At 39.2% G+C, this 16,142-nt stretch overlaps 1 protein-coding gene across 3 annotated transcripts in view; it reads right to left on the reverse strand.

The window, feature by feature from the left end:
• Window positions 1-13,607, reverse strand: part of Hprt1 (hypoxanthine phosphoribosyltransferase 1) — a 65,741-nt gene extending 52,134 nt beyond the window's left edge. For 2 of the 3 annotated variants that reach the window (XR_009224403.1, XR_009224401.1), the window contains exons 1-3: window positions 13,397-13,607; window positions 2,111-2,217; window positions 152-335 (exon numbers count right to left, since the gene is read on the reverse strand). Coding sequence is in view for 1 of the 3 variants with exons in the window: in XM_046467776.2 (XP_046323732.1) it covers window positions 152-335; window positions 2,111-2,217; window positions 13,397-13,423 (318 nt within the window). In the remaining 2 variants the exon portion in view is untranslated. The remainder of the gene's footprint in view (window positions 1-151; window positions 336-2,110; window positions 2,218-13,396) is intronic. The other variant, XM_046467776.2, reaches the window with a different exon arrangement.
• Between the last annotated feature and the right edge of the window lie 2,535 nt (window positions 13,608-16,142).

The following is a 16,142-nucleotide window of genomic DNA, read 5'->3' on the forward strand; positions in this document are numbered from 1 at the left end:
GCTTTGATGTAAATTACTGATGGGTATATTTGAAAAATACCACTTTAACCAAGTGAAATGAATATATAAGTATAGTCTGCAGAGCTTTAAAGAAAATACAGGCAAACTAGAGCTGTCATTTTTTAAAAAAAATCATATCAAATATACTTACACAGTAGCTCTTCAGTCTGATAAAATCTACAGTCATAGGAATGGATCTATCACTATTTCTATTCAGTGCTTTAATGTAATCCAACAGGTCAGCAAAAAATTTATAGCCCCCCTTGAGCACACAGAGGGCTACAATGTGATGGCCTCCCATCTCCTTCATCACATCTCGAGCAAGTCTTTCAGTCCTATGGAAATAAAATCAGGGATTTAAAAGAAAGTTCCGTGTATTTAAGCTTTGTAACAAACATCTCTTAAGCATTAAACTTCCATAAAACACATCCATTGTTCCATGAAGTATACCCTTACTTTACAAAGCCAAATTAAAATTTGAGAGCTTCAAAAATCAGATACACTGAACATCTATTATAAAATTTAAAAATGCATAAACAACAAGGTAGAATTTTCACATATTAGATTGGCAAATTCCGATTAAATGATATTTGTCTAATATACAACATTAAAAGAGATTATGAGAGGGGCTGGGGATGTGGCTCAAGCGGTAACGCGCTGGCCTGACATGTGTGCAGCCCGGGTTCAATCCTCAGCACCACATACAAAGATGTTGTGTCCGCCGATAACTAAAAAAAAAATAAATGTTATAAATTTAGTTTAAAAAAAAAGAAAAGAAAAAAATTAAAAAAAAAAGAGATTATGAGAAAAGGACACTGTCACATGCCACAATGTGATACAACTTTTGGGAGGATAATCTGCAGTACCAAAATGTTTGATAAGCCAGGCATGGTGGGTGGCACATGCCTGTAATCCCAGTGGCTCTGGAGGCTGAGGCAGGAGGATCAAGAGTTCAAAGCCAGCCTCAGCAACTTACTGAGGCCCTAAGCAACTCAATGAGACCTCTGTCTGTAAATAAAATACAAAATACAGCTGGGGATGTGACTCAATGGTTATACACCCCTGGGTTCAATCCCCAGTTCCAACAAAAATATCTTCCCCTTGACCCAGAATTTCCACTTGGATAAAGCTAAGCAAGTGCCAAAACATATGTAAAAGAATGTTCCCTTTAGTATAGTCTGTAAGAGCAAAATAACGGAGAGATCTTAAGTGTCCATCAATAGTGGACTGGTTAAATCAGTTATGGTACATTCATAAGCAGAATGCTACACAATCTTTAAACTAGGAGATATTAAAACAAAAAAATGATAGCTATAAATGTAATAATATTAAAAACCCAATCAATTTTAGTACTGTACAATAGTGCATATACATGTGGCAAAATTCATTCATATATAAAAAATACACACACAGCCAGTGTCTAGAGGGAATGCATACAGGTGGCAGAGAAATCTTTACTCTTTCCATTTATAGTCTCCATAGAACATAATATACCATAAATGCACTGATATTATACTTTAAATATAATTTTTAAAATAAAAAATAGCCACACACAAAAGGCAAGTATTTAAATACAAAGAAAGGTTGTTCATTACAATTCATTTGATGGGGGGCTGGGGTTGTGGCTCAGTGGTAGAGCACTCGCCTCACATGTATGAGGAGCCAGGTTTGATCCTCAGCACCACGTAAAAAAATAAAATAAAATAAAATAAGTAAATAAAGGTAGAGTCTACAACTAAAAAAAAAATTTAAAAAACCCAATTCATTTGAGGGGAAATTTTCAAGCTAGATATACATAATAATCAAACTCTGATCTTGCCTTTATATGATTCAGTCCCATTACTCTGTTCAGGACTGGGAAATCAGACTCTGACTATAAAGTTCATTCTTCCAATCTCACTTCAATGTTGATTTTACTCTACTCCCTACAGATTCCCACTACACCATGACTTATACTGGGTAACTAGTAAGTTCTACTATTTTTTGTTTAAAAAGTGTTTATTACTTAACAAGTTGGCTTAGTTTATATCCAAGTATGAACTACTCAACAGTTGCTGACACATGAAGTTAATATAAGAAAAAGTAAATTTCAACTTGAGATCTTACTAACCTGTCCATAATTAGTCCATGAGGAATAAACACCTTTTCCAAATCTTCAGCATAATGATTAGGTATGCAAAACAAATCCAGGTCATACCCTGGTTCATCATCACTAATCTAAAAAAGAAATGAGATGTTTTAATTGATAACATTAAAGAACACAAACATCCAATTAAAGATAGATGATAAATCTTAGTTTGCCAGAGAAATTTAGGTATGAGATAATAACAAGAACTGTTAATTTTGTAATATAATACATTGCAGTTTTTTAAAGAATTTAACCTTTATTTTATTTGTTTTTTAATGTGGTGCTGAAGATCAAACCCAGTGCCTCACACATGCTATGCAAGCACTCCACCATTGAGCTACAACCCCAGCCCCATTATAGTTATTTAATAAAACCATATATCATAAGACATGAATAATGAAGAATGTATTTTTTGTGTGTGTGGTGCTGAGGATCAAACCCAGGGCCTTGTGCATGCGAAACAAGCCCTCTACAAACTGAGCTATATCCCCAGTCCAAGAATGTAGAAGTAAAAAAAAAAAAACATGATGTGAAATTTCCTTTAGGTCACAAAGTGAAAAAGAAAAATTTTAAAGAGGTAAGATAAATGTGGCAAACATTGGTAATATTAAATGAGTGATTCACTACATTATTCTCTTCACTTTTGAGTGTATTTAAAAATTTATTTTAAAAATTTAGTACACTATAGTCTAATAAGTTAATATGCCATACAGAACAAAAATTGCTGTGACCCATCTCAAATACAAATAGCCTCTTTTATCTCAAAGTAGAGGAAAAACAAATACCAAAAAAGCTAAATGATCCTTTAAAAACTAAAATCTGAGATTATAATCAAATCATGAGGTGCCTTTAAGGTAGATACTCCAAAAGTTTGAATAGGAACACATATTGGTTGTCTTGGTATGTCCCAGACCTCACATACAAAATATTAAACCCCAATAATGTGGTACCTGTGGTGACAAAATGTACTTTGATTTTTTTACAAATATTGTATATACACCTATACACCTCCCCCCCAAAATACAACAAAATTATAAAAGTTGTTATCTTTGGAAAGGAGTTATACTGATTTTATTTAGTTCTTTACACCTCAAAAAGTATAGGACACTTTAAAAAGATACTTTAAATTGTTGGGCACAGTGGCATACACCTGTAATCCCAGCAACTTGGAAGGCTGAAGCATGCTAAGAGCCATAGCCAAGTAGTAATGATGCATGGCATTTTTGGTTGAAAGGTGAATGGCAAGCCATTGAGATGATATGATTATGTTAAGATCTGCATTCAAATGGATATTAGACCCCTGCTGTCCACCTAGGCCTGCTACGGGACTCCTAGAGAGTTCCCATTGGTTGGGGAAGTGCGGTAGGAGGGAATTCCGGAGGAGGGATTTCCTGTTGGTGTGTGTGTCGGCCGCGTGTGTGGGTTGGCATATTTCCCGGGAGCATACAGGGCATTGGCGGGAGTTTCAAAAATAAAGTTTGTTCCTGTTTGAGTGGCTCATGATTTTGTGCCCAGCCAGACTGCGGCAGAAGCAGGAGGATCACAAGTTAGAGGCCAGTCTCAGCAATTTGGCAAGACCCTGTCTTAAAATTAAATGGCTGGGGATATAGTTCAGTAGTAAGGCGTCCTTAAATTCAATCCCTAACCCCTCCCAAAGAAGATACATTAAATTAAAGTGAAATATTCAAAGCTTATTTGGGGAAATAAATCAAGAAGGATTATAACACTATATATCCCATGATATTCAAAACTACCATATTTAAGTAGCTGGTGATATGGCAGCTTTCAAGAAATACTGGCCAAATCATAATGAAATCTCAATCTATCAGTTAATACCTATCAAATACTTCTTCCTGAAGTTAGCACTGTATTAGGTGCTTAAGGACAAGTAGTTTGACTTTTAATAAATCTAAAAATTACATATGTAAGGTTAAAATATTATTCACATAATCCAGTTAGATTCTGAGTTTTCTACTGCTGAAAAATTGAGTTCCATGTTGTCTCTTTTTCGAGCCTAAAAGCTCCATTTTGAGTTCAGACTTTGGTGGGTTTTTATATGTTGTCAGCCTGTAGTACTTCAGCAGTCAATATTTATTTGTTTTTAAACACACATTTTAATTAATAAGCAGAAAATTTTTCTATTGGGGGGGAAGAATTATGACAAAACCTCTAAGATTAAGTGCTAATATATTTGCTAAACATTCATTTCATGTTTACATCAGAACACATTTACTAAAAAATTCAAAATGGGACATTTGTGTCATGCACAAGAGCATTCTAAGAACATTTTACAACATGTACTGAGTTTATAAATTTTATAAACTGAAATTTAGTTCAAGTTTTGAACTAAACTTGATAGAAGACAGACTGATTTTATAAGATAATACAATAAACATTCATGTCAGGCTCATCAGAATATATCTGCATCACCTGACAAGAACAGAAATATACCATTTCATATTGCCTTAATATCAAGATCCAGAGTACCAAAATAACTCCCTTGAAGCTGACTCACCCTTTTCACCCAATTACTCACTGCCACAAATCCAAACTAAGACTCACCCAGGATTCTTCAAAGACTACTGTATCTATAAAAATGGGTCAATGCCTGGCTACAGGTTCTATAAGTAGTCTAGGAACTTGGGAATCTGGTTTCAAAAAGTGAATGTGAATTCTGTCTAACATTCATCACAGACATATAGTTGAAGAATACAGACAGATCAGCAGGGATGTACTGCAAAATAGTAATTCTATCTCTGTCAACACAACAAACTGATTTCTTAGTGGTTTTTGTTTTTTGGTGGCGCTGGGGATCAAACCCAGGGCTCTGTGCATGCTAGGCAAGCATTCTTACCAACAGAGCTATTTCCCCAACCCCCAACAAACTGATTTCTAATTCAAAGGTTTTGACCCCAATCAAAATGGACTTACATGTCAAAGAATGGATTTGTTGTTTTTTACTGAATCCTATATATTTTTAAAGATTTATTTATTTTTTGTTTCAAGTATAAAAAATGTTAATAAAACTCTTCCCAAAAGGCAAGAATAAAATGTATAACACATATATCCCTTGAGGGGCTGGGGTTGTGGCTCAGTGGTAGAGCACTTGCCTAGCATGTGTGAGGCATTGGGTTTGATCCCTGGCACCACATAAGAATAAAAACAAATAAAATAAAGGTATTGTGTCCATCTACAACTAAAAAAAATACAACCGTTGAAATTCTTTAGTCACAATTTTGTTTTATAAATGGATATTTGTAATAACTAGGCACTACAAGAAAATTTATATATAGGGGTGTATATCCTTTTTTTTTTTTTTTTGGTACTGGGGATTGAACCCAAGGGTGCTTAACCACTCAACCACTGAGCCACATCCCCAGCCATTTTATATGTTATTTAGAAACAGGGTGTTGCTGAATTGCTTAGGTCCTTGCTAAACTGCTGAGGCTGGCTTTAAACTTGCGATCCTCCTGCTTCAGCCTCCTGAGCTGCTGAGATTATAGGCATGCACCACGGCACCTGGTGTATATTTTTCGTGTGTGTGTTGGGGGGGGGGGTAATGGGGACTGAACCCAGAGGCACTCTACCACTGAGCTACATCCCAAGTCTCTTAAAAAAAAAAAAAAAAAACTTATTTTGAGACAGGGTCTCACAAAGTTGCTGAGGCCTTGAACTTGGCAATCCTCCTGCATCAGCCTCCCAAGTTGCTGGTATTACAGGCATGTACCCCGGTCCAGATATATGTATGTATGTATGTATATCTATCTATCTATCTATCTATATCTATCTATCTATCTATATCTATCTATCTATCGCTGGGGATTGAACCCAGGGCCTCTTGTATACTAAGCACATGCTCTACTACTGAACTACAACCCTAGCCCTAGAACATGTATTCTTTGTACTTCAGAGTATATACTATATCATACCTGTGAGAAGGGATTAAGTTTGACACAGCTAACCTCAATGAGCTTATAGCAGATTAGATGACAAGATATGTATATGAATAACCATAGCCTACTATTAAAAAAAAGTTACAGGTAGTATTGTGATAGTATAAGAGAAATCAAACTGACTTGGGAGCCTAACATGCACCTGGACCACTGCTATGAAATAACATATAAAAGATAAAATAGAACAAACAGAACCTCAGTTTTAATCATCCCAAACAGCATAACTTCATGTTTAATAGGTCCAAGAACCTCAATCTCTATAAAAGCTAGACAGAAATATACAAGGTGACCTATAATCTTATTAGCTAATGTGACATTGGCTAATATCTGATATTAATCTCATCTCATATAGAACAGTTAAAAATCTAGTGGCTGCTTTGATAGGAAGAGTTAGAACTGGGGATTACAATATAATTACACAAAAATGCATTCCATTCACCTTGATTAGGCACAGTGCAATAGGTTTTGTGGAAGATACAAAGATTATTTTATATTTACAGCCCTTCAAGAATTTATAATCTAGAGGGAAAAGCATAATACAACTATACAGTACAATAAAATTATAATCTGTAGCAAAATCTGATAAGCACACAGATGTAAATTATCAAATGTAGTTATATATGCACTAAACATAAACCTAGGACCCAAGGTTACTCAGCACTGAGAATTCTCTCCATAACCAATACCAAAGTTTTGTTGTTGTTCTTTTGGTACCAGGGATTGAACTCAGGTGCACTTAACCACTGAACCACATCCCCAGCCCTTTTTTTTTGTATTTTAGAGACAGAGTCTCACCAAGTTGCTCAGGGCCTCGCTAAATTGCTGAGGCTGGCTTTGAACCCACGATCCTCCTGTCTCAGCCTCTCAAGCTGCTGGGATTACAGGCATGTGCCACTCCACCTGGCTAGCAATCCCAATCTTAAAGTAGTCTTTATATTCTGTGGCCTTGATTGTAAATAGTAAAGACCACCACAAGGCTAATGTTGAATCAGCATGGCCTTCTAAATAAACTAAGTAACAGTAGTGCCAAACTTTCTATGTGAATACAAATCACATGTTTTATTATGTGTAATGTGGTGTTGCCTGTGGTTATTACCAACACCTTCTAAAAGAACTATTAGTTTGCATAGGCATCATAACAAAATACCATATACTGGGTGGCTTAAACAATAGAAATTTATTTCTCATAGTTCTGAAGACTGAGAAGTCCAAGTTCAAGGTGCCTTCAAGGTAGGAATCATTCTGAAGCCTCTTCACTTGGTTTCTTTCTGGGCCTTCTCACTGTGTGTTCACAAGATCTCCTCTATAGCAAGTTCTCTGGTGCCACTTCTTACAGGTGCACTAATCCCATCAGATCAGGGCCTTATCCTGCTCTAGCCCTAATTACCTCCCCAAGGCCCCATCTCCAAATACCACCACATTGGGAATAAGGGCTTCAATATGTGAATTTTACGGGAGGGGGAAACACACAAATGCTCAGGCCATAACAAGCACCCATCATAAAAATGACTACAGAAGAACACAAAAAGGTCTTGAATGACTTTGAGGGAAGAGCCCAATTCAAAATATTTGGGGAGTACTCTGGAATAGCCGCAGTAGTAAACATGGAAAGGTGGTTTTCCCCCAGATCATTTTCCCACTATGGCCATTTCTGGCTACACTGGAAATAAAAAAAAAAAAAAAAAAACAGGTTATGACAGCTCTGAGTTGTTTACCGTTATCCACCTAGTTCAGAAATCTAAATGCACCTCCTTGAAGCTCTAGAACATAGCTTTCACATTCTAACCTATTTGTGTTACACTTGTCAGTGATAAAATCTGCACAGATACTTTTCTACCTTTTGTCTAGAATTAAAATCAATATTTTTGGTATCATAAATTACTGAAATCATTTTATTTTCTAGTAAAAGTGGCACTACAAATTCTTAATAATTATGTTTGTTACATTTGTAATAATGACCTTCATGTGAAAACTCGTGGTTCACACATAAAATTTCTAATTACAAAGATATATTACCTTAAATTATAGTAAGCAAGGAAATTAACCCAAGCTAATATAAACCTTGCAATATTAATTTATCATCTGTGACAAGGACTGCTTAAATCTCTTTGTGGTAAAAAAAAAATGACAATGTTTGTGGTTCTGAACAAGACAAAGCACAAGAGAGGAAGTGAGTCTTAAGTTACATGAATTAAAAGATGTACACTAGATAAAATACATTTGATTTTATTCCTAATAACCAACAATACCTCCAAGCTTCTAAAATGACAGAAACCACCAGGTGGCATATTTTTACCTTTTATAATTCAGATACAGTAAAATTTTCAAAAACCATCAAAATAGATAATATGCCATTCCCTTGGGATAATCTGTGTTAACTTAGGTATCATAAACCCAAAATTATGACTTACTGATGCAGATACTCCTAAATATAAAAATAAGCTAGTAGTATGTTGATCTTTCAATTTTATATCATTTTTACAATATATGTGTGTGCACATACACACACACACACAAAACTTATGTTCCTTGTGTTCCCTCCTAAGGCTTAAACCACTATAAGCATTAATTTTTTTATTAGAGCATTATAATTATACATAGTATTTGGGTTCATTCTGACAAAATATTACATACAGGGAATTTGATTTCAATCCCCATTCTTTTCCCCTTTCCCACCCTCCCCCATTCTTTCTCCTCTCCTCTATTGATCTTCCTTTCACTCATTTATTTTTCATTGGTATTTTCTTTTTTTTTAGAGAGAGAGAGAGAGAGAGAATTTTTTAATGTTTATTTTTTTTAGTTTTCGGTGGACACAACATCTTTGTTTGTATGCGGTGCTGAGGATCGAACCCAGGCCGCATGCGTGCCAGGCGAGCGCGCTACCGCTTGAGCCACATCCCCAGCCCTTTCATTGGTATTTTCTACATATACATAAAAGTGAAATTACTTTCAGTACATTTATATGTATGTAACATGATATAACTGAATCCTTTCCATATTTCTTCCTCTTTCCCTTCCTTCCTCTCTCTCATTCTTCTTCAACTTCACAGATCTTCCCTATATCTTTATGATATCTGATTCCCTCCCTAACCACCTTCTTTCCCTTATTTTGCTCTAGCTTCCACATGAGAGAAAACATTAGGCTCTTGATTTTTTTAAGTATGCCTTACTTCACTTAGCATGATAGTTTCCAATTCTATCCATTTACCATCAAATGCCATTATTTCATTCTTCTTTATGGCTGAGTAAAACTTCATAGTGTATACATACCACATTTTCTTGATCTATTCATCTATTGATGGGAATCTGGGTTGATTCCATAATTTTTTCTATTGTGAATTGTGTTGCTATGAACACTGAAGTAGCTATATCACTATGTCATGCTGATTTTAGTTCTTCTGGATAAATATGGAGTGTGTCATATGATGAGTCATTCCTAGTTTTTTAAGGAGTCTCCAAACTGCTTTCTACAGTGGTTGTACTAATGTGCAGGCCCACTTAGTATCAAGATTATGATCATAGTGTCATGTCAAACTAAAAATGTCACCACTATTTTGGCTGTTGAGAATATTTAACTGGGAATGTGATTTTCTTTAGCTATAAAGGTGATGTAGTACCAGTTTTTATTGATTCATTAATAAATATGTGGAAGTTCTGAAAAAATTATATACCACATAAAAATGCCAATTACTACCATTTATTAATGGTATTAATGGTATTAATGGTATTAATATTGGTATTCCAATATTGACAGTTGTTGTTTTTCTGCCAGTGCTACCAAACTAACGTTTAAAATAATGTGCTACAAATCAGAATTCAAACACTTCAAATTGTTATGGAACTACAACTATCTTCAACCTTGTGCCTCTGAAAATTGATACATATATATATACATACATACACACACACACACACACACACACATATATATATACCTCCAAAGTGAACATGTTTATTATTCCACCAAGTACATTAATAAAAGACTATAGTATTTGGGTAAATTCATGTTCTTATACATGTAGTAGTTATGGGTTCACTTGCCAACGTGGGTAATAATATATTCCTGAATCAAGAATTGATTTCAATTCTTTTCTTGGTAGTACTGAACACAGAGCCATGAATGTGCTAGTTATATACTCCCCAGATCTTTTGTTTTATTTTGAGACAGGATCTCACTAAGTTGCCCAGGTTGTCCTTGAACTTGTAATCTTTATGCCTTCTGAATTTCTGGAATTATTGGCTATATCACCATGCCCCAGTTTGATTTAATTAATTCTTATTATTATTATTGCAATAGTGGATATTGAACCCAGGTGGGCTTTATTGCTGAGCTACATCCCCAGCCTTTTTATTTTTTATTGTCACTAAGGCTGACCTTGAATTTATGATCTTCCTGACGCATCTTCCTGAGTAGCTGGGATTATAGGTATGTGTCATTCTGTCTGGTTAAAAAATAAAATTTAAGGAAAAAAATCTTTTATTAAAAAAAAAAAAAACCCAAATTCCAAGATACCTCTTTTCTGCTGATCTGGTGGGTCCTTTTCTCACCTTTGCCACTTTGCAGATACAAACAATAGACAGAAAACAGTTAAGATGGAACTGTATGCTAGGCACTGTGGCACACAACCGTAATCCCAGTACCTAGGAGGCTGAGTCAGGAGGATCACAGTTCAAGGCCAGCTTTAGCAACTTAGTGAAACCCTGTTTCAAAATAAATAAAAAGGGCTGGGGACATCACTCAGTGGGAAAGCATCCCCAAGTTCAATCCCAGTACCCAGCCACTCCCAGTAAGATGGATTTGTAGTGTGCATGGCACAGTACTCAATTCATAGCAAGAAACCCCTAAGTTGGGCTGGCGTTGTGGCTCGGAGGTAGTGCGCTTGCCTAGCATGTGTGGGGCACTGGGTTCGATCCTCAGCACCACATAAAATAAAAAATAAAGATATTCCTATTTAGATTTCAGGGCTATCTTGGGACCTTCAGATAAATGTGACTCCCCTCCCCAACAGCTTCAATTATTGATATTCAAAAGGTTCATGATTTTTAAGTTAAATGTGATATTTTCAGCAGAAAGAATGTTTTTTTTCCTTTTTAACTTATGACAAATTCTATTGAATATTTTAAGTCTAGAAAAAAGATGTGGTAGTATAAAAACAAGGGGAAATTGTAGCGAAAGAATTAAAACCACTTGCAAAATAAACATATTCTCATGTGATATTTGAAAAAAAATAAAGATATTGTGTCCACCTGTAACTAAAAAATAAATATTTTTTAAAAAAAGAAGAAAAAAAGAAACCCCTAAATTGATTTGCTCCATTTCTTCATGATCTGAAAGTATAATTTTGGCCTACACTTATAGACTAATGTTAGTTTAAACCCTGTTGATAGTAAAGAGACAACTGTGGGTAAAAAAAAAAAATGCACCATTTTACTCATCCTGTAAAAATCACTAGCAGATGACTGGAGGTATAGCTTAGTGGTAGAGCATGTGCAAAGTCCTAAGTTTAATCCCCAGTATACACAGAAAAAAATCAGTAGCAGGGTAAGATTTACATTCAGTTAGTACAATATTACATTTCTAGCACTACCATCCTGAAGCTTAGAAGATATAGGCATATAAACTATATCTGATGTTTCACATTAATTTACAAAAATCCAGAAACTCCTTCTGAAATGAGAAAAGTAACACAGTTTCTATCAGGCAGCTCCAGGGTCAATTTCATCAAAGTGCTGTAGGGCACTATCATGTGTGTCCAAGGTCATTACTAGTTACTGTTTATCTACCTAATATGTAACTTTAGGGCATTTACATTGGATAAAATCAGCAAAATATTTATTACAATGCTTAAGAGATGCTAAGTATTTAATAAATATCTATTATTGTCACTCCTAACTTATTTTTTAGAGGTTAAGAACAGAATCTGGGGCAAGATAAATAAATTTCTTGATTTTCAAACAAAACCATTAATAGCCAGTTTTAGCAATGATAACTAATTCTCTGTATACTGGTGCAGGCATCATAGCCCTAAGCTAACTTAAATCCATTAAGAACACTCCTCTTTATGTTAAGTCACAATGCCTAATATAAAACAAAGTCTTTTCTTTCTTAGGGTTCGAGTGATTATTTACTCACTTAACAAACCATTACTGAAAACTTCCTACTACTAAGGCACTGTATATGTTGGAGGTATAGTTGTGATTCCTAACTTTATAATGTTTGTTTAGGGGCTGAGGTAGCTCAGTGGTACAGCATTTGCCTAGCATGCCCAAGGCCTTGGGTTCCATGCTCAGCATCACAAAAACAAAATAAGTTTAAATGGGAGAGACAATCAACAGGTACCTAGGAAAGAAATTGCTAAATCAACAATGACAATAATCATATTAAAGGAGGCTAAGGCATTTAACTGTCAGGAGGACACAGAGCTTTGGCTATTTTAATAATCATGATCAGAAAGGTTGGGAAGAGGTGACAACAATTTAGCTAGATAAAAAAAAAAAAAAAAAAAAAAAGAACCAATGAGGGTGAAGACAAGATACTAGAGGCTAGTTGTGGTAAGAACGTCCTTGAAAGCAAAGCCCAGGTTTGTATTTTTTTATCTACGCAGCATCAAAAGACCACAGGGTCCGGATTCAAGTATATCTGAATTCAAGGCCTGCTACTTCTGGGCCGTGGGAAAATGACCTGTTTTTTCACTAGCTTCGTGGTGTGTAAAACAGGCTCGAAAACGGTTACAGGGGCTGTTGGGAGGATCCAATGAGGCAATGCGCATTCCCAGAAATATGAATTATAGCATCTGCAAAATGAAATGTAAAGCCCAGTTCCCTCCACGCCCTCCCAATGGGCGTTTTCGGGCTGAGGCTCCCTCACGAGATGCTCAAAGACTTCACCACCGCCCCCGCCCCCAAACTTCCAGGGAAGGGCTTCTCTAGAGAAAGCTCCCACACTCCCACCCCGCCTCATCATTCCAAAATCAGCCCAAGGCTTCTCCCCACAGCACGCTCGCAGGCGGCACTTGTCAACCCAAACGCCATTTCCACCTTCTCTGCCCACACGCAGCCCTCTTTTCCAGGGCTCTCCCAAGAAGGGACCCACCCCAAACCCCGCCATTCTGTCCTCCCTGCCGCCCTCAAATGACGTAAAGCCAAACCAGGGAACCTGTGACCGCCTCCGCCCCCCGGGGTTCCCCCCTACACCAAGGCCCCCAACGCGCAGTGCGGCCCGGCGCCACGAGGCCGGGCCGCCGCGACTCCGCAGCTGGTCGCGCTGGCCAGAGCCGGGCTGGGCCGGGCTGGGCTCGCGAGCCAAATTGCTCACCACGACGCTAGGGCTGCGAGTCGCCATCACGGAACCGGCTGACGTGCGGCTGACGGCAGTCTGAGAAGGAGGAAGCCCACGGAGAGGCAGAGGAGGCGGCGGAGGCGCTGCAGGAGGTGGCGCAGCGCAGGAAAGCCAAGAGGTTTGTCTTAAGCTCTTCGCCGCCGCCGCCTAGGCAACCGCTCAGAACGAGGAAGAGGCAGGCCCCGCCCCCTCCTGCGCTCGCCAGAGCGCCTCCTCCGGTGGCTACCGGTTTCCACGCTCACGAGGTGGCCGTGGGAATTTTCTTCCGGAAGAACCGGCGATTGCTGCTGTGCAGCTTCTGTCTCTCTTTCCCTCAGCCTCCCATTCAGAGGATCCCCAAATTCTCAAACCTACCTCTGCCCGCATTGTTCCTAGTTGTCCTAAACTGAACACCGGCTTTCAGGTTTCCAGCAGCACGTGGCCCCCTGAGTCAGGCGTCCCCTTGCCAAGACCTTGTAATACATTCTGGCTTCCATTTTCCTGATTCTTGGCCCAATGCTTTCAAAAACCCTTACCTGATTTTAAGAATTGAGACCTAAAGCCCCAGAGGCAGTCAGATCAGGGTACAAATCTGAAACACCTGACTGCTTTGTAACCAACTGCAAAATCAGACTCTGAGCCTCTTTTTGCCTCAGTAAATAGAATGGGCAAATAACAATACACCAACAATATTTTTATGAGGATTAAAGATGAGTGTAGTGTATGCGTTTTAGTACTTAGGAAAGTACACAATGGGAACTGTTGCTATTAATGGTTTTTATTTTTGCCTCCACAATTTACTATGTGGGATTAAAAAAAAATCTGTCCCTCAAGACTCTCAAACAGATAAAATAAGCAATCAACACTGGCTTCTAGTGACACCATTTCTAATGTCCTCACCTGTAAAACTGTAGCACCCACTGAAGGTGTTTCTTCCTTCTTTTGAATGACCTCCTGCACCTTTTGAAAATTAATGGCCTTGCCGGGGGCCTTCTTCAGGCCCGCCAAGAGGCAGGATGTAAAAAGGTCACAAGACTGTAAGCCTCCAGGGGTGTTGTAATCCCATAGGGGATCCTGCTCTGGGACAGCATGAGGGCCTGTGGGGTGACTGGGATTGGTCCTATGATTTTCATCAGCATGGGCTTGGGCTAGCTCCCAGACCCGTCGCCTTTCCTCAGGGAGAAGTGTATTGGCCAAGAGCATGTAGATGTCATGATGAGTGAGGCTATATGCTTGCAGGACCCATTGAAACTCCCGAATGTAAGTGGTGGGGTCGGTGGTGAATGAGCCTAACTTCCTCTCTAGCTGAGTAATGTCCGACATGGAGAAGGGCACATGTACTCTAATAACACCCTCAGGACCAGCTACCTCACGAAGGGGTGCGATTGCCTTGGGGGTGGGAAGGAGTCCCTTAGACCTGGTAACAAGAGGACTGAAAGAGGCAAGCGGCGAACAGGAAGAGGGAAGGGAAGGGGATGTCTCTGCGGAGGAGGAGGTGGAGCGGGCAGAAGAGGGCAGAGGGGAGGGGGGTGAAACGGAAGGCTGAGGATCCGTGGAATCAGGCAGAGGAAGAGGAGGGTATAGCAGGAGAGAAGGGGCAGATGTCTGGGCTGGGGGATAAGGTGGGGGTTCATCTGCCGCGTTGAATGAGGAAGAATCTGCGAAGTCAGGAGTAGAAGTAGGGGAAGAGAGGGGTTTGCAAGCAGGGAGGACTTGAGAGGGAGAACAGGAGGAGCAGAGAGCAGGGTGCTGTGCGAGAAGGCTAAAACCTTCAACGCAGGGAATTTCCCTCCACTTTTTAAGGCGCCAGCAATAGTTAAAAAGGTCCCGGAGGAGGTTTGGATCTAAGGAGCCTTCTGGAGGCCAATGATTGCCATTATCCAGTGGATATGTAGGCCAATCTTGGGTACAGAATTTGATTAGAAGTTTGGGCTTGATGTCTGGTGTGAGGGAGAGTGTGGCCAGATTTTTTATTAGACATTTGAGAGGTGAGGCTTCAGGTATAGAAGAAGAGGTGCCCATAGTCACAGGGAGAGATGGAAGAGAGAGAGAGAAAGAGAGAGAGAGAGAGAGAATAAGAGTAAGCGAGAGAGACAAAGGGGAAACCCGAGCCGGAACGGTTTCCTGGAAGCTCAGGGCGAACGGGGTTCAAGTGGGCATCCCCAAAATGACCAGCCTTCGCAAGGAAATACAGAGGGCACTACCCAGTAGTCACCAGTGAAGTGCGATCTGTGAGACCCAATAGTGTCGGAGCCACGGGCGACCTGACATCAGGAAAGTTTTTGACTGCAGCGAAAAAAAGTTAGCAATGAAAACAGAGCTCCAGCTCCCGCAGAATGCAGCTCCAGGCTGGGAGTTCAACTCCGGAGCAGAAAAGCAGCTTCAGCAGGACACAGCAGCTCTAGCTGGCAGCGGAGTAGGAAAAAAAACAGAGAGCCTCTCGTGTAAATTCAGAAGCCTCACGCCCCAAAGGGAAACGGATCGCCAGAGGGTCCACTGCGACCGGTAAAGGTCTTAGTGGGGTGGGTTCCCTCCTCCCTACCGGGCGTCTGGAGTGTGATCACGGTCACAGTACGTGTAAGCCCGAAGGGAGTTGGCGAGCCAAGCCGGGAAAGGGGAAACTTACCTAGGTCAGATCAGTGGTGAGTGCAGGGAGCCGGCGTCTGAAAAGAGCGGACCAGGGCTGAGTGTCTCGGCGGGGCGGGGCTCTTGTTAGAAAGAGCTCACCCGTATCCGATCCAAG

Source organism: Marmota monax, unplaced genomic scaffold (genome assembly GCF_021218885.2).
Source record: "Marmota monax isolate L192 unplaced genomic scaffold, Marmota_monax_Labrador192_F-V1.1 WCK01_AAM20220418_F8-fsc00054, whole genome shotgun sequence".
Classification (NCBI taxonomy): Eukaryota; Metazoa; Chordata; class Mammalia; order Rodentia; family Sciuridae; genus Marmota; species Marmota monax.